Below are 23,517 nucleotides of genomic sequence, written 5' to 3'. Positions count from 1 at the left end.
ATGAGGGTCTCAATCTGATCATACAACTGTTTTATTCTTGTACTCTTGTGCTGTTTACAGTGTCTCCCAGTAAAGAAGAACCCCAGTTGGCAGGGAATGTGATTAGGGACCTTCAGTGAACGAGCAGCAACCACAGGAGAATCCAGGGATGGGAAGGAGATACAGTGACCCCAGGCAAAAGGACTGTTAGTGCTAGTTTGCCCATTTCCTGGCCTCTAGTTGCTCGAATGGGAATAAAAGAGGGAATATTAAATGATTGTCTGTTGGGATGGAGAACTGGGGAGATCTGGCTATGAGAGGGGATCAGAATGGTGGGGCAGGATTAAAGCCTGGGTTTTAAGCATCTTGTTCGGGGGACCACTGTGAGAGACAGTGTGGGAGAGGATGCAGCGATAAGAGAAGGTGGAGGTTGCTGGAGAAGGGGCTCAGCTGTGATCAGGGAGGAGGGACGGGGCTCTTCTGGGCGGCAAAGGTAGGGAAAGGGATGGGCAGAGGCGCTCATTCTGTCCAGTCCTTCTTGATGGACAGGCTCCACTCCCAGGTAAGGTGGTCGTGCTTGTCATCATCTGTGAAGAAGGATTTGTTGTGGTAAGTGCCTCGAGCCAGCATGCCCTTGGGGGCCTCCTCAGTTGGAGTCAGAAACTCATACTCCTCTGGCCGAGGTCCGTAGCTGCCAACCATGAATGTTGCTTTATCCACTGGGAAGAAAGAAAAGTTCATTAGGGTGAAAGCCTGGTAGAGGGAAAACAAACTCTGCACACTGGAGAATTTGGAGCACAGCTCCCTGTGATCAAAGCCAAGAGCAATGGTTTCCAATCCTGGCTAAACACCAGATTTACCTGGGGCAACTTTTTGTTTTCTCTTAAAAACATTTTTTTAAAAAAAATTGGAGTTCTTTTTAATAATACACTATTCTTTGACCCACTCCCAAAGGTTAGTGATCTGCTGGGGGCATCCCAAGAATCAGTGTCTTTAAAACACATCACAGCTGATTTTGAGATTCAGGAAGGTGGGGAATCAGTGCCCTAAATCCATGGGGATCAAGACTCTTTTTATGGAGATGTAGCAGATTATACCATAAAAAAAATCTCAGGTGGTCAAAAGGTACAAACTTCCAGTTATAAGATAAGTAAGTCCTGGGGATGTAATGTACAGCATGGGGACCATAGTTAGCCGTACTCTAGTGTATATTTGAAAGTTGCTGAGAGAGTTGATATTAAAAGTTCTCAACACAAGAAAAAAGCATTGTAACTGTGTGTGGTGATGGGTATTAACTAAACTTTTGGTAATCATGTTGCAATATATACATATATCAGATCATTATGCTATAAGCCTCAAAATGATACAATGTTATATGTCAATTATATCTCCATAAAAAAATATCTCAAACTAGTTGAGACCTGAGTTCTGGCTTCAGCTCTGCAACTACCTAACACTTTGGAGCCTCTCTTTCTTTTCTATATAATGAACTTTAAGGATCTTCTGTCTACAAACTATCATTCTATGAACAGTTGGAGGAGATAAGGTAACAGCTGGGGATCAGAATGAACAGAATTCATGGATGGAATAATTAAATGAAAAGGAAAAACCAATAATTTGGTTAAAAAAATAGTGATGAACTGGGACAGATGGTAAAAATAGCCAACCAAAGTTATTAATAGGTAACTGGGATATATATTAAGAATAGTAGGGATTAGAAAGTATAAGTAAAGGTAGGTAGGCAGGCAGGTGACATTTAGTTGGCTGTTGCTTTGAATAAGCTTGGAGGAACAGCTACAGACACATCATCGACCTCTTGCCCCAGTGAAGCACCACAGCCTTTACGCCCAAAGGAAAATAGGAAACTGAACTATTTTTTCATGAGACTAGGTATTGGAAAGATCAACCAAGATCTTTCAGGTTAACAATCTTCTGTGGCATTTGAGTCACTGAGTGGTTCTCTATGTCATGCAAATTGATCAATGTCTTCCCTAGCCCTCATTGATTGATTTGGAGGAACTGACCTACACATTATTGTTTCACACTTCTGGGGGATGCTGTTTGACACCTTCAGGTAAAAGGGAACTTTACAAGTGCTTCCATCAGCCTTCCACCTTTCTCTTCTCCCTGCCCATATTAATGGAAGACAACTGAAGACAGGTTCCCACGGCATGTACCGCTTAGGTACAACTTGTCGAGAAAACTGCACGTTAAGTAATGTGATATTATTTGTTTCAGTTACAAAGCTTTTCTCAGTTCTAGAAAGAGTACTTTTTTCTATTTCTTTGCTTATGAAATTGAGCACTGTTCCCACCCCTCTGCCCCGCCACCTGCCCCCCGTATGCTGCTACCACCTCTCATTGGATAGGTCTTTCCCATCTTGGATTTCTCTGACACCCAGGTTTTATACTTGTGAACTGCTTTTTTTTTTTTTTAAATTTTAAGAGTACATTTATGTACTTTGATTCAAACTTATCTTGGTTACTCTTCCCCTTTATAAGTAATAAAGTTGAATTCCAGAAGCTGAATGCTGAAGGTTAGTGGCTGACCCAGTCTTAACTAAGTTTCCTGAATATAGAACTTGCCATTAATATGTAGGTCAGAAGTATATGTGTGCCTCTCATAGGGTGAGTGTCCACAGCTGTCATCAGACTCTTAAATGAGTCTAGGACTAAAAATTGCTAATAACCTGAAGTTTAAGTGTCAGTGAGAAGCAGAGTTTGGGACAATGGAAAGTGTGGATACTTTACCTTTCACCCCAGTCCGGTAGGTGTGTTGAACATATTTCAGTCCTGACACAATATCCTTGTTCACCTGTAGGTGGGAAGGATCCAAGCGATTCAGATTAGAGGGTCTTTCATTTTTCCTCATCATTCATGCTGATCCTACCTAGCTGAGGCTTCTCTGAGGACGAAAGGACTGAAGATTTGGTTCAGAATAAGTTACTACTGCCTTTTAGCGTGGTGATGAGGCAGACATTGGAGAGAGGAGGTCACAAGACTCAACGTTACCAATCCGGTTGTAACTGTCTAATACTGTGATTTTTGGTGTCGGGGAGGGAATGGTTAATTACAACATTGTCTCAATATTCTTCATTACATTTCTCCTTCCTCAATGGTCCAGAGAATGGTCTTGATCTCCCCCTCCCTGATATTACTGGCCAGAAGACCACCCTTGTTTTAGGTTACAAAGGTACCAATGGAAACTATTGTGTAGATATCTGAAAAATCCTAACTTCAGAAATGATCCACCTAGCATATGAAAAACAAACAGAGAAAAGTCGTAATGGAAAATCAGGTCTAGAAGATGATTTTGCCTGTAATGTAACTGTGATTGGAGTCTAGAGATGAGGAGATGGGTCACAGGAAAACATCCCCCTATGTAAATAATGGGTGAAATCCATTTGCATCTGGCAAGTATTTTGGATGACTGTCATTTTCAGACGTTGTCTGAGGTCTTGACACTTTCCCAAGCCTTTCAAAGAAAATTTACTAAAGCAGAATGAAAATATAGACAGCCCAAGCACTTTGTTTTTCCATGATTCATTCTACTTAGGACTGAACTGGTCTCTCTGTTAATTTTATACAGTGGTCATGTTTATACAAACAAATTAAAGTGGGCATGGCAGCATTAGCTGGATGGCTTGGTTAATTGTTCACCGATGTAAGAATTAAAGCATCTTAAAAATAGTTTCTCCTCAACAATAGGTAGGACTCCCTTTTTGTTTTGGACAGAATAGTTAAAGCAATCTGTCAGTGCTACATTTTGTTTTGTTGGCAGTGAGGTAGCATAGCAGTGAATACTGCCAGCTGAGGTTTGAAACTGTCACTCGGTAAAATCTGTAGCATAAACCTACCAAAAGCAGACAGAATGAAAACAGCTTCATTGAAGAAACTGTGATGAAACAAAACCCAAACTTTCTAATTCCTCTGACTTCCACATGTGACTCATAGAAATAGGAAAAATGAATGCATCTTTCTAGAAGTCTCTAAGCTGGTCTTCTGGGCCTAGTAGAAGATGTGGTCTGGTGGTTAAAAGACCAAAACACAGGAATGGTGGCAGAGTAGTAAATAAGGGCTTCAAAATAAAGAGACTCCTGTTTTTCTAATGCTGCATATAGTGTTCATTTAATATAAATATGGTTGAGACAGACAAAAGAAAAGTATAAATATTCCTAGCTATTCTCTTCCTCTGCCTGCACATCCCTCCCAATTGTCTTTTCCACCCCAGGAAAAGACAGTTTACTGGGGGCATGAATAAAAGTGAGAGCCATGGAAATCACATATACCACACCTCCTTGGGAGGCAGAAGGAAAAGGGGGGGAAACTAAAAGAACCATCCCAGTTTTCGGAGAGTGTTGTTAAGTTTTGAGGAAGAAAGAGAAGAACTTTGAGAGCAACTAAGAGAGATAATGAAAGAGGATTCTAGGATGTGTTGCTGGTGTTATGAATGCAAACTTTCTTGGACATTTTTCAAGAGACACCAGTAAAGATTTAAATCACTTTCCAATTACATATTTTCAGTTTTGGACTGGTGTTTCTTCCTCGATCCACGCTGGGACAGACCACAGGGCAGTTCGACTTTATGTGGGTTACACATAGAGAGTGATCTTTCCCTGTTAGAGACAAGGCCAAATCTCTGAAGTGGATGGGACTTGAAAACTGCTTTCTGTGCCCACCTCCTCCATCACCTTCATGTGTAACCCTGACTGCCGAGGACCCAACCCCGGCCTTCCCACCCATGGCAGAAGCCCATGTACCAGACCTTCCTTCTCATCTTATTCACATCAACATTTTCTTTTTGAATTTTATTTATTGATTTTTATACAGCAGGTTCCTATTAGTTATCTGTCTTATACATATAAGTGTATATGTGTCAATCCCAACTGCTTATTAAATTGAAAAATTAAGGCAGTAGCATTAATGATTCGAAATTGGACTGATGTGAAACTCATTTGAAGCATATTTGGATACAATGCCTTACTAAACTCTCAGGTGCTTTAGTAATAAATACAGGAAACAAGTAAGTGACTATTATAGAGTGTCTATTATAGAGTAGGCATCAACAAATATTTTCAGAAGGAAATTATTTTGAGGCATATTTGTATGTGGTGGGGAATGATTGTCCATGGACCCTGAATCATATCCTGAACCTTGGAGAAAGAAGGGCTGGTGTGCAAATAGAGAGGGCAGATGGGGTCTTTGTTGGTGGAGCCCAAGCCCTGGAGGAAGTGACCAAGTGGGAGTGAGGGGCAACCAAGGCACATATAAACAATTAAATGCAAACAGTGAATTTCTAACTCATTTGTTTTCAAAGTCAAGGTTACTTTTCTCCTTGATTTTGGCTGCTCACTGGGATATGGGCCTATTCATTCTATGTCAGTTTATCTCCTATTTAGTTTTGCTCTTACTTGTTTACCTGCTCTACAACTAAGTTGTAATTTCCAGTTATTTACCAAGGACCACACCCCCTGGATTTATATATCCTTGAGCAATTAGAGCTGAGGCTCTAGCTGTTCTATTTTCTTTTCCTATTAATTTATTCATTCATTTATCTATTTCTCAATAAATAGTCATGAAATATCTACCATTTACAAAGTTTTGCTTGAAATATTGCAAAGAAGGGATAGATAGTCTCTCCCTATCTCAAGGTGTTTAGGCTGAATAGGGGAGAAATGATACAAATGATATAAAACAAAGTAATGTGTGTCTTGTGGATGGGAGTATTAGAAGGTCCCAGGAGAGGGATCCCATTGGCTTCAGTGATCAAGGGAGAGTCCAAGGGAGGGGTCCTGGCTGGAAAAAGGCATGAAGCAAAGGTGCACCTTTAACAGGTAGAGCCCAGGATTGGGGAGAGGACAGTCTATGGAAAAAAGAGAAATAAACAAAAAGTATTCCAACGTGATAATGCAAGGAATTTGATTTTTTCTTCCTCTGATTATAGGAAGGATTTAAACCTCATTAAAACATACAAAACCAGATACTTACTTTGAAGTTAATTTTGACTCTATATTCAACACCTTCCTTTAGCACAAAGGTTTCTTTTTTGAGGGCTTCCAGATCCCCTGTAGAAGTGGATTTTGAAACAGTTAATTCTCCTCAGAAGGACATTCACAAGGAGATGAATGAAGTTGAAGCTCCAGAGCCATTTGCTGGGCTCCTCAGAGCAACATGATCCACATGGTCCTCAAGTCAAAGAATGTCTGAGATTAGTTGCTGCACAAACACACATTTGAAATGCCTGAAATCTTGCAGCCAGATGTGAAAGAAATGTGATAGAGCTTTTCCCCAAGTTTGACTGCAACCTTAAGAATATGTAAGACATTATGGTTAAAGACTCTGCCCCCACCCCACAAATAAAGAAACAGGAGAAAAATATTATATGAGTGCCAGCTATTTGTTTTTGGAGATTTGTTAGCATTTGTGGTGTTTTCTAGCTTTAAAAAATGTACTCATTTGGTCCCTTTTTATCATTCTAAAAAAAATTCACTTTTGTACTTAATTTTGCTTTTGCATTTGCAATTTCATATCATTTTTCTTAAGGAAAAGGAAACATCACTTCAGTTATAAAAGCTTCAGGCTCCATAAAACAGATCTGCCCCTAATTCCTGTACCCTGGTTAGAGAGGTGATCTTTCTCTGCTCCTCTCCCAATGTGATCCTGTATAATTTGACATTCGGGGTGACTCTGTGTGTGTGTGTGTGTGTGTGTATGTTTTGCACAGTTCTGTGCAGCTGTTTCATGTACAGAGTTGGTACCAGAATCCTATGTATACATCTGGGATTCACCTCCATAGCTTTTTTGTGACAGAAAACTGAATTTGGTTTTCTTGCTGCTGGGAAAAGAGGACAGAGACCAAGTTTTCCCTGCAATATCATCAAGCCCTTCTGAACAGAGCAGGTTTCCTTAGCGCTAATTCAGGCCTTATCTTGCAAAATGACGGTTGTACCTGGTAACTTTACGCAATTTCGCACAGGAAGAGGTCTGAGGTCCGATGAGAGAGAGAGAGAGTTTCTCTCTTGGAGAGATGCTAGAACATGGAGGTAGTTGAATGTGTGCTCTAATGATTTCGGTTGAATAGGAAGTGTGTCTTAGCCTCCAATTTCCTCTCTCTGACAAAAAGCCCATATAAGGTAAAGAGTGGATGTGTCCTGTGTGAGGGGAACCACCTTGTTGCTAAGCCTACTGTTCTAGAGTCATGCTTTATTCTGTCTCATGAGCCCATTTTTTGAATCTGGTAATAATTTTTTGTTTTTTACTAAAGACCTGCCTTTCATGCCCCCAACCCCTAGCTCGGTGGCCCTTTCCTCATTCCTCCTAGTTGCCAATTTTCCCCAAATCACCCACCTTCCCCGTCTCTCCTCATTTCCTCCAGACCTAAGTCTCAGGAAAGGACTGTCCCTTGTCACAATAAAGTGAAAGAAAATAACATGTTAATTTGTATATCTTTAGTGGGGGAAGTTGCTTCTTTAAAAGAATCAGAGCTTTAAGTTAAATAATGTTTATTTAACAGTGGAATTCCTAGCATTATTCAGGAGGTCTTAGATTGCTTCCTGTCTTCAGGTAAGTTCTGTAGCTGATGTAAGGTCAATATTTTCTCTGATGTTTAGATTATATAAATATTACCATTTCAGAAGCATACAGCTTGCTTCTTAACATTTCCATCAGCAGTCTTTTTACACAAAGAGTAATTCTCCTGCTACCATGTGGAGATAAAAATCTGAAATAAATATGATATAGGTAGCTATATCCAGTACTTACACCTGACCCCTTTTCAATTAGAGACAGAGATTGGGCTTTTCATTAAGCACAGTAAATACTGTGAAAACTATGATTTGTGAACTGGTCTCAGCATACCTTACTAGAATTCACTTTACTAGGATTTTTCTTTTTTTTTTGCTGGGACAGAGGACAAAAACCAGTTTACCCAGTGATGCCATTAGGCCCCACTGAACAGAAAAGATGTGTCCACTTACCAGTGAGGTCCATGGTGATTGGTCCTGGGGCACTTTCACAAACCAGGGTAAGACGGGTGACAGTGACATTGGGGGCTGTTGGGTCTGCAGGATTCAAAAGGGAATGTAAGCACAGAGAGGAGGTATTTACATACTCTGTGTGTGTGTGTGTGTGTGTGTGTGTGTGTGTGTGTACATTTCAAGTAGGAGAGAGAGAAGATAAAAAAGAAAAGGGATATCTCCATCTGGAGGAGAAATAGAAATGGAAGTGGCAGATTCACCATGCTTGGTCTTAGTGGCCTTATAAATTCCAGTGATGCTATTTCTGCTTCAGGTACTTGTAGGTCCATCTCAATCATCAATAGCAGACATTTCCTGAGTGGCTATGGGTACTCTGTCAGTTAGTCACGGCCCATCCATATCTTTGGGCCATGTCTTAGTCCGCCATTGCATATGTGTATGTGGAAGGGATGGTTATTTAGGTAAGGACTGAGAAGGAGAAAGAGAAGAAAGAGAGAGAATGTGAGCAATCGTGGAGAAAATGCAATTCTGAGTGGTAGTCTGAAATTCCTTCTAAACCCTCCCTATGTGTTATTTTTATCTATTTCAATGTCAACTTGCACCTTATCTCGAAAGTAAACATAATTATCTGGTCCATAATTTGATTCGGCACACAGAGATTGCACCTCACTCACTTAACCCTGGAAGCACTTGGTACACTTTCCTTTGCAACTGCTCCTGAGTAGCTGAAATGTCTGCCTTGTCAGTGCCCCTCCACCTGCCCCCCATCTCCGCACACACACACCTGCTACCACAGGACCGTCCCCCAGGAGCGTTTTCTTGTACTTAGTTAGACTTTCATCATCTTTGTCCATCTCCTGCAGCTCCTTCAGGGACTTCTGTGGTGGAGGCTTGTAATTGAGCTTGCCATCCAGCTCCTCCTCCTCCTCCTCCAGGTGTGGTTCTGGGGCCTTTTCAGTCATTTTGATCTACAGAGAGAGGGAGGGAGAGAAAGAAAGAGAGAGAGAGATGACGGTCTATTAGTCAAAAGTCAGTGGATATGAACGACGTTTGTGGGGCTGTTCTTAGCATTATTTTTGCCAGAATGAACTTGTGCAATTGTCAGTGATTTTCCAGATTTTCCGCTAATTCAGCCTCATTCTAGTTCACAAAATAAGAATATAATGCATTCCAGGCTTTCCTTTGACATGCCTGAATGTTACCACACTGTGACGGGTCCCTCCCGTTCACTGAATGAAACTGACAGAAAATAAGTAACTCTTTGGGAGTTCTGTAAAACAAGTGAAACAACATAGTGCAAGCTGCCCCGGACAATAATGAGTGGCCCTAGTTCATATACTTATAGAAATTATCACAGTCCTCCAAATCCAGCCAGCCTTGCCAGTGTCAAAGTGCTCAGGGTGTACAATCCCAGTTATGATGGTTTCAAGTACATGCTAAAAAAAGTTAGCTCTTTCCCATTCATTGAATCTTTCCCTGAACTCCTGCAAGAGCTCAAAGGTAACTCATGAGAAGTTGTAGGTCCCTGTGATACCTGCCTGAGTGTCTGATTGGTTTTCACCCCACACTGCTAATAATTCCTTGAGGGCAGGTACTAAGTGTTGTGTTTCTCTTGAATTTCCCAAGACACTGGAATAGTTCAGCCATTTTATAAGCGTTCATTCAATGACTTAATAGGTTCTATATATAAAGAACTTCTGTTCTTTGGAAATGACACAAAATAGCAAAGGACTCTAAATTCCTCCAGACAAATTGTAACTGTGTCTTTAGTACCTTCTATCCATTTCCACTTCCCTTTTAGTACCTCTCTACCCTCTCGAGATTTCCCCTGACCTTATGCTCTAAGACCTCGCCCGGGCATACTCTGGGGTCTGTCTTCTTCCATCATCATTTATATTTACTTGTTTTGTGTTAAAACATTGAGGGAAGATCTAATAAAATTATTCACACTTAAGTGTTGATGAATGAATAATAAATTTAAAAATTATTCCTCTTAGGGCATGTATAGTCAGAGCTTTTCAGAGCTGAAATGAACCTTAGAGGTAATATATTCCAAACCCTAATTTAATCATTGAGAACCTTGAAACCCAGAGGTTAAGAGAATTGCCCAAGTTCACATAGCTGGGTGAGATGCCATGTCTTAATAAAGAGGAAGAAATCTCTACTGGAAGAATTTCAGGCCCCATGGCTGGCAGCAATGGAGCTATTTGGGGAAACAAGGGAGATATTTGGAGAAGGAGATAATGTCCTGATTTCCTTTTGTTCTGCTCTGAGGGTAACTCTCTTCCCTGTCTTGGGTAAAGGCTTTAGTGCTCGGAAGTGGCAGAACACTAAGAAAATACCTATCACATCTCATCCTGAGTGACTCTTCAAATCTCTATAAAGTCTCCTGAGAGTGAAGCTGTGTCTGGCCAAAATCAGTTATGGTTTTGAGTCTCAATGTCACTATTACTGGCAACAGGAAGAAAAATAATTTGGAAGTGAAGCCAAACAAAAGCAGTTTCAACAGAATAAAAAAAGGAAAGGAAAAGAAATCATATCTCCTGGCTCATCAATCCTCTTCCAGCAAAATAACAAGCCAAACACTGTGACTGCTGATCAACTCTGAAAACAGTATTGCAATGCCCAGGTCCGCTTCCTGTGTAGGAAGGAAGCATGTAGGCCTGTTCCTATGGCAACTCTTGCTTCAGCTACAGAACCAGCTCCACTCAGAGTTGAGCCTCTAGAGAAGATCACAATAAACAGAGTGACTAACTCAACTCATGTTACAAACAACACTCAGGGAAAGTGAATGAACTGGTTGGAAAAACAATGAAGGATGCAGTGGGTGGAGGTCGTAGGTTGTGGGTAGTTTAAGGACAACCATTAAGCCACACATAAAGAGCAACCCAGAGGAGACTAATCAGATGAGACAGGTTCTCCTCTGGAGCCTGACCAGATATCCAGGGTAGAGGTCACATAAGAAACCTGCAGACAGAGCATCAGTAAAGCTATCTGCAGATGAAAGCATCTCAACCCCCATAGGCAGGACTTTCTGGAATATATCGCTTGGTTCTAACAAGTCATGTGCTTGAAGTTTGACCATGAGATGATGACATCACAGTAGATCAAGGTGACTTTAATAACCTAGGGAATTGTAATTCTGCACCCTCCAATCTCAATTTTGAAAGGAGAGAGAGAGAGATAGAGACAGAGACAGAAAGACAGAGACAGAGAGACAGAGAGAGAGAAAGATCTGGTCTAGGACAGCATTTGCTAACTTCTCACACTGTAATCATTGACAAGTCAATTTAACTGTCATCTAGAGCTTGATCTTTTCATTAGTGAATCTGAGACTTGTGTCACTTTTAAATTTCCTTGATTCATTAGAGATACAATAGTTGCTCTATAAAAATGAGCCAAAAATTTATTTAAAGACATTGAAGATCAGAGGATAATGTGGGATTACTATATGAAATTGTGGAAGTCAAAAGGAGGAAATTCGGGACTACATGAAAATAATTTGGTCTAATTATATAGCATAAAAAAAAAGAGATATGAAGTCAGATGACCCCAAACCAGTTCACTCTGGAGAGCTGATTGGAAGAAAAGATGAAAATGTTATAATATGGCAAATAAAAGACTGGAAACCACTTCTCAGGGAAAGGCCTTTTAAAAGCAAAATTATGGTCACAAATATTTGATGAGCATCTAGTATTTACAAGACACTGTACTTTAGCACATACTGATATTTAAGTTATTCTCCAAAGTGGAGAAAACGCTGGAGGAAGAGCAGTCTAGCCATATCAAAAAAGCCCAGCTCGTTTGACTGATGGTTCTTAATCTTTTTGGAGATTACAAAGCTCTTTAAAAATCGGGTAAGGGTCACGGTCCTTATAAAAGGAAAAAAGGAAAAAGTCCAAGAAATTGTGCATGCAGTACAGGGGTTCATGGACTCCTAAAGTCCTTTGTAGATTCTACTGAAGTCCATGATTAAGAACATGACCTTGAAACTGTAACTTTTGGAAACAATGAAGCAGAGCGTTGAGTGTTAAAGGGGAAGCTTGTTTGTCTCTGAAGCCTGGCCAGACCAATGGCACAACTCAGCCTCAAGCCAAGGATCCTGTCTGTGAACCTGAAACGTTGGCCCTCAGAAGCAGGAGAAGATACCAGGTAACATCTGGATCTGACCACAAGGCCAGCAGAAGAGCGACGGTGCACAGGGGGCAGTTTTAGGGAAGAGTTCCGGGTCAATCTATTTGATTTTGGATAATTATTCCCTCACTGAACTAGACCTCATCACGCATGAGTTCTCGTTCTGGCTTTGCCACTAACCAGCTGTAACCCTGTGAGCAAATGTTCCAACTGCTGTGATCTTCCTTTCCTCATCTTGGGAAGTGAGGGGTTAGGGCAGACCATCTCTAGGTGCTTTCCTTTTCTAAGGCCTTTACCTGTAGTCAAGTGTCAGCTAAATTGCCATTCAGTTACCTTATTTCACCGCTGTATATAAGAGACTACCTACCTCTGTTTTACTATTTCAAATTTATGTGAATTCCCCAAAGATCCTACGTTTTCAATTTCACAGTTCATTTCCGGGGAACTTCAGATTCTCCCAAAGCCCCAACTGGTTTATATATCTTGACAATGGTTTCCCAGACTACCTGTGTGTGTATATTGAACTACAAATACAATTTTCTTTTTTTTTTTTTTTTATAATTTTTACTGTTTTTTTTTTTTTTTTTTTTTTTTGGCCGCACCGTGCAGCTTGCAGGATCTCAGTTCCCTGACCAGGGGTTGAACCCGGACCATGGCAGTGAAAGCCCGGAATCCTAACCACTAGGCCACCAGGGAACGCCCTCATTTTTCTCTTTTCCATTTTATGGGTGCTGCTGAAGTGAGAATAGGAATTTTATGGAAATTCCAGACTTTTTTCTAATCTCATCATCTAAAGAACAGCTGGTTTTGTAATTGATGATAATAATTCTAGCAGTTATCACACATAGTGCTAAAAGCTGTCTTGAGGATTATCTCATTTAGTCCTCACCACAACCCTAAGGACGGCCGTTATCATCATTCCCTTCTACAGATCAGGAAACTAAAGGTGAGGTAAGTAACTTGCCCAAGAAGACTTGTTGTGTAAGCGGCAGAATGAATATCTGAGCCCGGGTGGTCTGACCTGAGGCTTGACGCTCTGTCGCTCCAGCTGTCTTTATTAAGAAGTAATAGTGAAACTGGAGAGCTCTGGAGAGCTCGTTGGTCACTGTGGGAATCTCCCCGGGGGGTGCACAGGCAGAGGTAAGTGCTGCTTTGCAAAACTCTGCAAGGCGGCTTTAGCAAGTCAGGGAAGTGTCACATAAAGAGGGTTTCGGTGCAACTAGGCTCCGTGTCCCCTTGCGCAAGTCACTGAACCTCTCCTCCAGTTTTGGCCTCTGCAAAATGAAATCGTTGCGTTAAAAGATCTCAGAGACCCCTTCATAATTCAATGACCCTAATGCTCCTTAAGTTAAAGAAGCCTGTAAAACAAGAAAGGGAAAGAGGAAGCGGAGGTGAGGTTGGGGAGAACCCAGGCCATGAGCATAGAACGTTCTTGCTGGGGTCTGCTCCCCTTCCTCTGCAGCTCACCCCCTGCTCCACAAAGAGCAGGGTTGTTTTGTTTGTTTGTTTCTTTGTAGGTTGTTTTTGACTTTGGTTCTTTACACAGTAGAAGTGAAATGGAGAATTATCAATTTTAGATTTCATAAGGCCCCAAAGCACACATGCTTTTTTTTTTTTTTATGTGCTCACCACTCTAGTTATCTATTTCCTGCTTCACAGATGCCTACACATGTGAATTTTCACAGCAAACCCTCACACACCCATGTTTAGTATTCAGTGAAACAGTGCCAAGCTTTAGATGGGCTGAGGCAGGAACTTAATCCTCTCAGGCTCAATTAAAATGCCAAATTAAATTAGGGTGGGTACTCACGGCATGAGTATAACATAGCACAAATCGGTGTTTTTGCTTACAAATTCAGTGAAATTTCCAAGACACTGAAAGTGAAATGCACTTAAGAGTTTACCAGTCTCCAGGATGGAGCACACTCTTCTGGTCCATTAATGCAGTTCTAAATAAGTGGAGGGCAAGAAACGTAAAACTCTTGATTTAGATGAAACAAATCACCTGGTTAATTCATAGAAAGATGACCCTGTATGTCTCCTGGAACTTGAGCTTCGAGACCGATGGACCAGAAATTCAAAATGTGTATCCACGTTTGACTTTTTATGGGACTTAAGCCAGTTATTAACCTCATTGAGCCCAAGTTTTTCCACCAGTAAAGTGGGAATAATAATCTTTCTTTACAGGGTTGAAGAGTGGGAGAAAACATGAAAAGTTCTTGGACTATCCTGGTCAATAGTAGATGCTCAATAACACTCTGTTCCCTTCCTCTCCTCCCTTCCTGGTGACGCTGTCTGTTTTGCTACAGTTTCAGCTTCAGCAAGGTAACTGGCTGCCAGACACCAATGCTTTCTTTTGGATCTGCAGTGTTGACAAGGTCCTCTCCTTCCTTCTTAAAAATAGATTTTGTCTCTTTGAGGAGTAGGAAAGAGACAAGAAGCTCTGGGAATTGCAAGGATTGTTTATGAACTGAGTCAGCCGTAAAATGGGACTGTCACTATTATATTTATTTAAAAAGCAATTTAATTTTAGATTCTATTTATTGCTCTCTTTCATAAGTGAAGCCAGGGGTCACTCTGTGAATGATGGGAAATGACAGGAGACACAGGCGCAGCTAATGGAGAGAATTCCCTCTGGCTCTGGAGCAAAGTACAGTGGAGACTTAACTCATGCCCCAAAGTTGCCAGATCATGCTTCTAGATGCACAGGCCGGGAGTATTAGATAAAAGAGTAAAGTTGAGGGAGAGAGAGAGAGAAGTGTGGAAGTAACAGAAGTAGGGGATTCCCATCAGAGAAGTACCTATGTGAGCATCAGCACTCCCTTTCACCCCTGACATCTTCACTTCCCGATGTCCAGGATATGCCCACTTTCCCCATATCTGGGGTTGTAGCTTTACAGCGGGTCATGGAGAGCTGGACCATCTCAGAGCTAGTTGAGGAGGATTTGGGTCTGCTTTGCTGCCTACGTGGTAATTCGGCTCATTTGGGGGAATCCAAGTTTATCCTTCGGGACACCAGACGTTGTCTTGGTTCTGGATTCCTTTCTGGTGTGTCACTATTCCCTAGTGACCTAGAGGAATTGGTGCTTCCAGGGCTTCTCAGAGCTGCTCTCTACCACCTCCGCCCCACCAAGAACATCTGAAACTGCAGTGCTGGATAAGAGGAACCAACCCAATGCCTGAGAGGACAGTGTCTTGTTACATACAATAAACATTAAGATCAATCAGAGGAGGGTACAGATTCCTAGAAGCAGAATTCTTTAGCATTTCCCTTGAAATAATTATTTCCCAAGAAATAATACATCATTCCTTCCTGGACTTTCATAGTACAGTTGGTCCTCTGCTGATACTGAGGGCACGGGACTCAGAGCATCTGTGGATTTTAGTATCAAGGAAGAAGGCGGGTGGTCCTAGCGCCAATGCCCCGTGGACACCCAGATTCACATGCAAAAGGAGAGAGAACTCAGCGGATGCATTCAACTTTCCTGAGCCTCTACTGTGTGAAGTCACCCTACTTCCACAAACATTCATTTGAAATAATCCTCAAAGAAAATTGCATTAAGGCAGCCATTATTGGGCAAAAGACTACACTGCAATTACTCGATCCATTCACAGAGGTTGTAAATTAAGCATGAAAACTTAGACAGAAGTAGACACAATTTTTATAAGCACAATTGGTGAATATCAGCGCCTCTAAGAAAACCCAAGTGAATTTTTACCAGCTCTGGCTGTGGCAACCAGAGTGTGTGCAAACCAGCAGGGAGGGACTCAGTGATTCTTCATTGAATGGATAAATGTCGAAGCTTCAGGAGTAACATGAGACCCATCTCTGGGGGTGCCAGTATGGACTCTAACGCAAGATCCTGGGTGACAGTAACACTGACCCAGGAACAAGGATGCTCAGAATGTGGGATTAAAGAATATTTCTTCCATGGGCATTTCCTTAAATGTCCCTCTGGTTCTTTTTTGCACGAGTGTGTGACCTTAGCCAAGTCATTGAACACTTCTGAGCCTTCCTGCCTTCACTGTGTCCTCTCAGAATGCAGATTTATAAATTTCTCATACCAGACCTGACACGTAGAAGGCCCTCCACGTAAGTTGTTTCTCTTTCTCTATCTGCTTAATTTTTACTCCCCCCAAGGCACCTCTCTTCCTGCCAGCTGAAGTCTGGAATTTATTGTGCTCCCATGAATTGGTCGGGGCCCTCATCTTTCCATCAGATTGACTCTGCTGTTCCGAGCTTCCACTGAAAACAGAACCTTGACATTGCTCAGAGGATACTTCCTGAGGGACAAACTCACGGTCTCCCAAATAAGGACCAAATTCCAATGTCTGGAAGATGCCAGCCTTTGTTCGGCTATAACCTGGTTATTCCACCTGTGCTGGATCTGTGCGATATGGATGGGGAACGAACTATTCTCTCAGAAGTCCACACATCTCAGGAAATAATACGATGATCTTACTATGCCTGTGTCATATCTGGATTTGGGAGGGATCTTTCCTTATAAATGTAATGAAACAAAGCAATGGCGAAGGTGAATGATGGTTGCCTACGACTGAACTCTCTGGGGCCAGCACAGACCGCTTGATTTCCTTTGCTTGATCATTCCTGCGCTGCGGTTCCAACATGCTAACCCTGAATTCAGTGGTTCTTGGTCTCTACGTGAAGGGGCGACTATGGGACCTCCATGTAGGAGCAATCTGCTTTCCTCCACCCTGAGCAGAACAGCTCAGAGTTTATCAGACCCATGCCACAAGTTACCCTAGGTCCAGAGTTTAATTACAGACCACTTTCTGAAACATGCTGCCTAGGACATCCTCTAAAAAGGAAGAAAGTATTTCAGGTCACACCTAAAGCACTTCTCATGGCTGCCAAATTCAGACCCTGACATTTTGAAGGCCCACTGACTGGGGGTCCTCTCTGAGCCCACTTGGATTTTTCTAGAATGTATCTCAATAAATTGTTTGGTGTCTTCTGTGTTTGCTTTTAGTTCTCTCAGAGGTAAAGAGCTGGTCTTTGGCAACAACAGAACTTATCTTTTTGCCCATCTCATTGGCTTTTGCTAGTGGTAGAAATGCTATCTATCCCTGTAGAGGGATGACTGAATAGACATGCTCCCCCCCTGGATAATTAAATCCCACTGTACCCTAGGGGAGGCTTTCATTATGCATTTCTCTTATATCACCAGAAAATTCTTCAGTGGAAAACAGCTTAATATTTGACAACTTTGAACCATTTTTTTTTTCTTTTCAACCAGTCTCTTTAAAGTCTGCCTATAAACAGGAAACCACACATCTCCACCCCAGCACCAACCCACCATCTACCAACGCGTTTCGTATCAGTTTGGATCTTACAGTCTTTTTGCTTCTGAGCTTGGCCAGATGCCGGCTCCAACCTTGTAGGAACCTGGCCAGGCACACCCAGTGGCTACGCTCAGAGCCCTTTTCCAAGACATCCAGAATTTATCTCCTGGGCTGCAGCACTCACCCTCCCTCACCGAGGTGCCCCGCCTGAGTCACTGCTGCCACTCCCTGCTCTGACTTCCCCTTCTCTGCAGCCTCCTTAGTACTTTCTTTTCATAAAGTTTGTTTTAAAGAGGCACAGCCCCTCTCAAAAAAATAAACCGTAGAGGACTGTCGTCTGGTGTAGAGGTTCCTCCGTTTGTCTGTGCTCACCTGTAGCCTACCCTACCCTGAAGGTATTTCAACTTACATTCAGGGGTTCACGTCTCCGTCCTGGGTGCCTCTGTCTCTCAAGGCTGACTTCTGAGTACTGGCAGTTAGAACAGGAAGGAAGTTGTGAGAAAAAAAAAAAAAAAGTTTTAAACCTACTTGAAGAGGAAACCCTGGGCTGTCTCAAATCCTGTTCCTCTGCGCTGTGTATCTCTTGATCAGCCAACTCTGAACAGCATTCCTGACAATTCATGGCACATGTGAGAGCACGGCCACCCATGTGAACACGGGTATATCTGAGTGTGCAGACAAGGGTCTGGAGCTTATAACTGTGCGTCCTATGAATAATTGTGTGGCTATGTCTAAAAATCAAGTCATTTCAGTGCATACGCTTCTGAGGCAAGTAATCTAAAACCAGTAGCAGAAAATTCGCATAGGCCTTACTTTGTATCACTAACTTCTGTTCCTTTGGGGTCTCTGCCAGCTTCCTTATCAGCCAGATATTTTGAAAGTTAGCTGGCAGTGAATGCAGGGTGCTAAGAAATTATGAATTTTAACTACATGTATTTAGCCCTAAATCTTAAAATTTGTCCTCAAACTGAGCTTTAGAGTTTTGTTGGTCATAATTTCAAGATGTAGCGTGTATTCCAGCACAAACCATCAAATGTTATTTATTGTAGCTTTCACTAATTTTTCTTTTAAATTAAAAGAAGCCAAAACACTGTTTTGATTAAACCTAGGAATGTAGATTACAAAATAAAACTTCATTAATTCATAGTCTTCTAACTCAGAACTTGTTATAATTTAATAAGTGCTAAAACTGACTTTGTACCTTATTTGAGGAAATGGCTTGTGAAGTAATTTAAATGGGAACAAGTTTCAGAGGCCATATTTAAATCATCTGAGGGAACAAACAGTTTTTAAAGCACCCAAGCCACGTTTTCACTAGACATTTCCATTGTTGCTGCTAATAATAAATGCTTATTTATATTAATATTTCAATATTCAGTATTTACATTGTTCTAATATGTTTAGAGCTGACAAATTATGCAAATATATTTGGAGAAACTGACATTTATTTTGTAGTCATTTAAATGTAGTGCATTTTGTTCACTTCATTTAGTAAATTGATGCCACCAGCTAGCTCTTATCCTTAGTCAATGGAACTGAAATAAATAAGGAGGTGGTGGTCATTTGATGGGAGAAAAGAGATTAATCTAGAAAAATATGAAAAGGAAAACAGTATAGAATTAAAATTAATAAAAGTGAGGAAAACCAAATACAGATTTAGTCTATAAATTTCAAAATGATGTAGATAGAACATAGCCTTTGAAACAAAGTATCTGACCGTATTATAAATAAAAGCAAATATTAATTTACACAGAAGACAGTAAAGTTTGTAGCTCAGAGCTCTCAAGAAGGGACATATTTCTTCTTTCAATAATATTTTTTGAGCACATAATTCCTCCAGGTATTTTTCTAGACACTGCATCTAGATACACTGTTTATAAATACAAGGTATCTAGATACAGCAGTAGGCAACAGACAATCTCAAAATCTCTGCTCTCTTGTGGAATTTATGCTCTAGGGGAGACAGACAATTGAAAAATAACATAGAATAACATAGGTAGAGCTACCATATGATCCAGCAATCCCACTCCTGGGCATATATCCAAAAAAAGCAAAAACTGTAATTCAAAAAGATACATGCACCCCAATGTTCACAGCAGCACTATTTACAGTAGCCAAGACATGGAAGCAACATAAATGTCCATTGACAGACGAATGGATAAAGAAGACATGGTATATATATATATATATATATAGAAGGTATATATAGACATGGTATATATATATATATATATATATATATATATATATATATATATATATATATATATATATGATGGAATATTACTCAGCCATTAAAAAGAATGAAATAATGCCATTTGCAGCAACATGAACGGACCTAGAGATTGTCATATGAAGTGAAGTAAGTCAGACAGAGAAAGACAAGTATCATATGATATCACTTATATGTGGAATCTAAAAAAAATGATACAAATGAACTTATTTACAAAACATAAAAAGGCTCATAGACGTAGAAAACAAACTTATGGTTACCAAAAGGGAAAGGAGGAGGGAGAGATAAATTAGGAGCTTGGGACTAACAGATACACACTACTGTTCATAAAATAGGGAAACAACAAGGACCTACTATATAGCACAGGGAACTATATTCAATATCTTGTAATAACCTATACTGGAAAAGAATCTGAAGAAGGATCTGTGCACCTGAAACTAATACAACATTGTAACTCAACTATACTTCAATAAAAAACAACAACATAGGTAGAATAAATTATTTGGAACAAGAAGGATTTGAAAAATTGAGAGTGGTAGATTCAATGGATGCCACTACCCATTTCTCATGCTATTAGGGAAGCCATCACTATTCAAACAGGGCATTTTTTTTCTTCTAAACCCAATACGTCCTCACAATTTTTCTTAATGCACTGCTTTAGGCACAGATATTGGAAGGTATGGAAACCCCTAAAAGTGTCTGTAAAAGGAATATGTATGTATGCAGTGTGTGTACATTTATTGGGGGAGGAGAGAGAATTCATAGCTTTCATCAAATTTTCAAGGAGGTCCGTGACCTCAAATGAATTAAGAGTTGCTAATGTAGAATAGAGCCTCTTCTTGATGATATAATGATGGATTTTCAGTAAGTAGGAGGACAATTGCCATATCCTTCTAAAATATCTTCCAGCATCACAGTCAGGGTTGGGATCTACCTGAAATTACCATTTCTCGTTTTCTTCTGTTGCAGTTCATTTTTCACATGTATTTTTATCTGATGAGAAAACTGAGATTAAGAGATTCCGTCAAGAAGATTAACATGGCAGACACCCCTCTTCTAGCCCATGCTGACAAAGGTGTGTTATGTACCAAGGCTCCCATCTCCATATCTGAGCTTCTGCATTGTACAAAAATGCCTGCCATGGTAGTAAGATGCTCTATGCTAAGGACCTTAGCTCTGTAATGCCAAATGAAATCAATGGAACTGGGAAACTTGCACAGGAATTTCCGGAAAACAATCAAAACTTTTAAGTATTTTCCAGCTTTCCTTTGCTGCTATAAGGATACTGAAATGTAAATTCTAGGCAAATTTTCCATGGTACCTTCGCCGTGAGCCTGAAAAAGTGACGGATGACTGCAGACTGTTGAAATTTCCCCTTTCTGCAGACACATATCTCATTTTTTTTTTAAATTTAAAAAGCATATATTAAGCATTCTGTTAACCAGCATTTTTAAAGAACCTTCTAGGGGCATCATATGATACTAAATGAGGCCTTCCACAGACTTAAACTAGATGCATTTGAAATTAAATAGATGTAAAGTTCTATATCTAAATAAATAGAAAAAAGAAAAGGAAGTTCTAAATGTTGAGAATAAAGAGAGTTGAGATTGTCTTGGCAGTTACTCCCAAGGTTGTAGCAGACAACAGATTTAGCAGACAGTCAATAGTGTGCTGTGTCAGATGGTGGGAGGGTGGACAATTCAACTTTGGACTCTCTCAGTAATACTGTCCTGATCACATGTATATATTGTACTATTAGAATGTGGGCTAGCCATGCTAGATGACACATGGAGTGTTATGTTAATGCAGACACAGTATTTCAAGAAAAATGTTGGCTAACTACATACGTTCTAGATGAGACCAACAAGCTTGGTGAGGATGTGGAGGAGGGCTGACCAGAGGGAAAATTCTAGAAACTATCAGAATAATTACTGAAGAAACTAAGGATGTTAAAGCCAGGAGAAGAGAAGTTCACAGTGTTGGTGAAAATGCTATTGACATTGCAGAAATCACCAAAATCAAGTCTAAATACATCCGGCATGACCAAAAATTGAGCTCAAAACTAGCATTATTCTCTCATCATTCGATGAAGTAAAAACTTGAATGTTTTATTTCCCTCTCTTCCCCCCAAATTAGACCAGGCACTGCTAGGTCATAGCACAGGGCCTGGGGTCTAACGGCTTCTTGCCTTCAGAGGTGCCATCAGGATCTGTGTCTGAGGACTGAACTTGTTCTTAGGGAGTCTTCTCTCTTGGCCTGGTGCTTTTATATTACACAGAGAAGAAGAACGACAATTCAGGGGGCTAATCTCCCCTGCAGGGAAGAAATTTCTCTCTGCCAGTGACAAGTTCTGAGAGAGTCACAGAGTGGTAGGCGCTGTCGTTTTGAACCAGAGCTTTTACCTCTTTGGAGCAGTTCCTCAGAGCTATGTGAGAGGCTGACTCCCAGCCTACAGTCCTCAGTAAGATCCCCGGATAAAACTTAACTCACAAATCTTAGGCTGCGCAAATTTTCTTCAGTCGACAGACATCCCAAAGGAACTCTTCAACTTCAGTCCTCAAAGAGATGTGGGATTTGCATCCCACCATTGCCTCCACCCACCTGCACAGATATATTTCTTGGAGGCTACAAGTAGGGAAAATAAACTCTCAGGGGAAGACCTTCTGCCCCAAGAGCTATTCATTCTGCAATGTGTCCTTGAGGCCCAAACAGCACCTGGGGTGGAGGGGAGAGCTGCAGGTCAGGCAGATATGCTGGCTCTGTGTCTCCCTGTCCTTGTATCCTTAGGACAATGGTTTCACTCCTCTGAACCTTAGTTTTCTCTTCTGTAAAAGAAGGCTGATATCAAACTTCGGTGTTCCTGGAAGGGTTGGAAATAATGTGTGAGAAATCATATAGCAGCATCCCTACTTCAGAGTAAGTGCTCAATAAATGGTCCAGCCTAAGAAAATCATCACCACCATCACATTCTGATCCTTATGACTGCAGAGCAGATGTTAGAATAACTAGAAAAGAGTCATTTTCATCTCAGTGCTTATAATCAGCCTGCATGCATATCCAATATTACCTCTTTCGTTGAACCTTTCCACTGCTGATCCAGAACAAGTGTGTAGTTTTTTTCTGAACCCCTAGAGTGTGCACTGTTTATACAAATATAATTTAGTACCTTAGTAAACACTGCCGTGTGTTATTTAGTGATTATTTTATGAATATTAGTCTCATTTCTCCACCCAAATACAAATTGCAGGAGGAAAGGTCTGTGTTTTACATAACTTGTAGTCTTTGGAATGCCCAGTGTAAGACTTGACCAAATCATGCCAGAATTGAAGTTCTTTAGTAGAAGTGTATCTATCTAAACTAGACAGAATTATCTGCATTCTACCCCTGATTCCATCTCCTTCCTGTGGTGAGAATATTGCCTTGTAGAAGGATGAGTATGAGTATGGTCACATGTCTGCAGGGGTCAATGAGACCAACCTTTCTTTTTCTTCCTTTCTTTCATATATATGACATTTTAACTACATTATTCAGGGTTCCATAGCCTTGGCATAAAGACTAATTTCTTTTTTTTTTTTTTTTTTAAAGATTGATTGATTGATTGATATGTTGGGTCTCCGTTTCTGTGCGAGGGCTTTCTCTAGTTGCGGCAAGCAGGGGCCACTCTTCATCGCGGTGCACGGGCCTCTCACTATCATGGCCTCTCTTGTTGCGGAGCACAGGCTCCAGACGCGCAGGCTCAGTAGTTGTGGCTCACGGGCCTAGCTGCTCCGCAGCATGTGGGATCTTCCCAGACCAGGGCTCGAACCCATGTCTCCTGCATTGGCAGGCAGATTCTCAACCACTGCGCCACCAGGGAAGCCCCAAGACTCATTTCTTAATTCAACAAACCCTT

The 23,517-nt window shown here is 40.9% G+C and overlaps 1 protein-coding gene across 2 annotated transcripts; it reads right to left on the bottom strand.

Moving 5' to 3' along the window:
* Positions 1-15: 15 nt before the first annotated feature.
* ARHGDIB (Rho GDP dissociation inhibitor beta) lies at positions 16-18,054 on the bottom strand. 2 transcript variants are annotated; one of them, XM_082421946.1, is made up of 6 exons: positions 17,802-18,054; positions 8,739-8,922; positions 7,955-8,038; positions 5,967-6,043; positions 2,730-2,793; positions 16-698 (listed from the first exon to the last, which is right to left on the bottom strand). In XM_082421946.1, the coding sequence occupies exons 1-6, from the start codon at positions 18,039-18,041 to the stop codon at positions 499-501; spliced, it is 849 nt and encodes a 282-aa protein (XP_082278072.1). In that variant the 5' UTR covers positions 18,042-18,054; the 3' UTR covers positions 16-498. The 2 variants fall into 2 exon arrangements, with proteins under 2 accessions (XP_082278072.1, XP_082278073.1); XM_082421947.1 differs by lacking the exon at positions 7,955-8,038 and having other exon boundaries at positions 17,802-17,952.
* Positions 18,055-23,517: the final 5,463 nt, after the last annotated feature.

Source organism: Balaenoptera physalus (genome assembly GCF_965194825.1).
Source record: "Balaenoptera physalus genome assembly, chromosome: 13".
NCBI classification, from domain to species: domain Eukaryota; kingdom Metazoa; phylum Chordata; class Mammalia; order Artiodactyla; family Balaenopteridae; genus Balaenoptera; species Balaenoptera physalus.
This window is presented reverse-complemented; position numbering and strand designations above follow the sequence as displayed.

Coding starts and splice junctions, on each gene's coding strand:
- ARHGDIB (XM_082421946.1), bottom strand. CDS start 18,041: ATGGGTGGCCGTGCTCTCACATGTGCCATGAATTGTCAGGAATGCTGT. Junction 8,923..17,801: donor GGAGACGTGAACCCCTGAAT/GTAAGTTGAAAT, acceptor CTCTCTCTGTAG/ATCAAAATGACTGAAAAGGC. Junction 699..2,729: donor CTACCGGACTGGGGTGAAAG/GTAAAGTATCCA, acceptor CTTTCTTCCCAG/TGGATAAAGCAACATTCATG.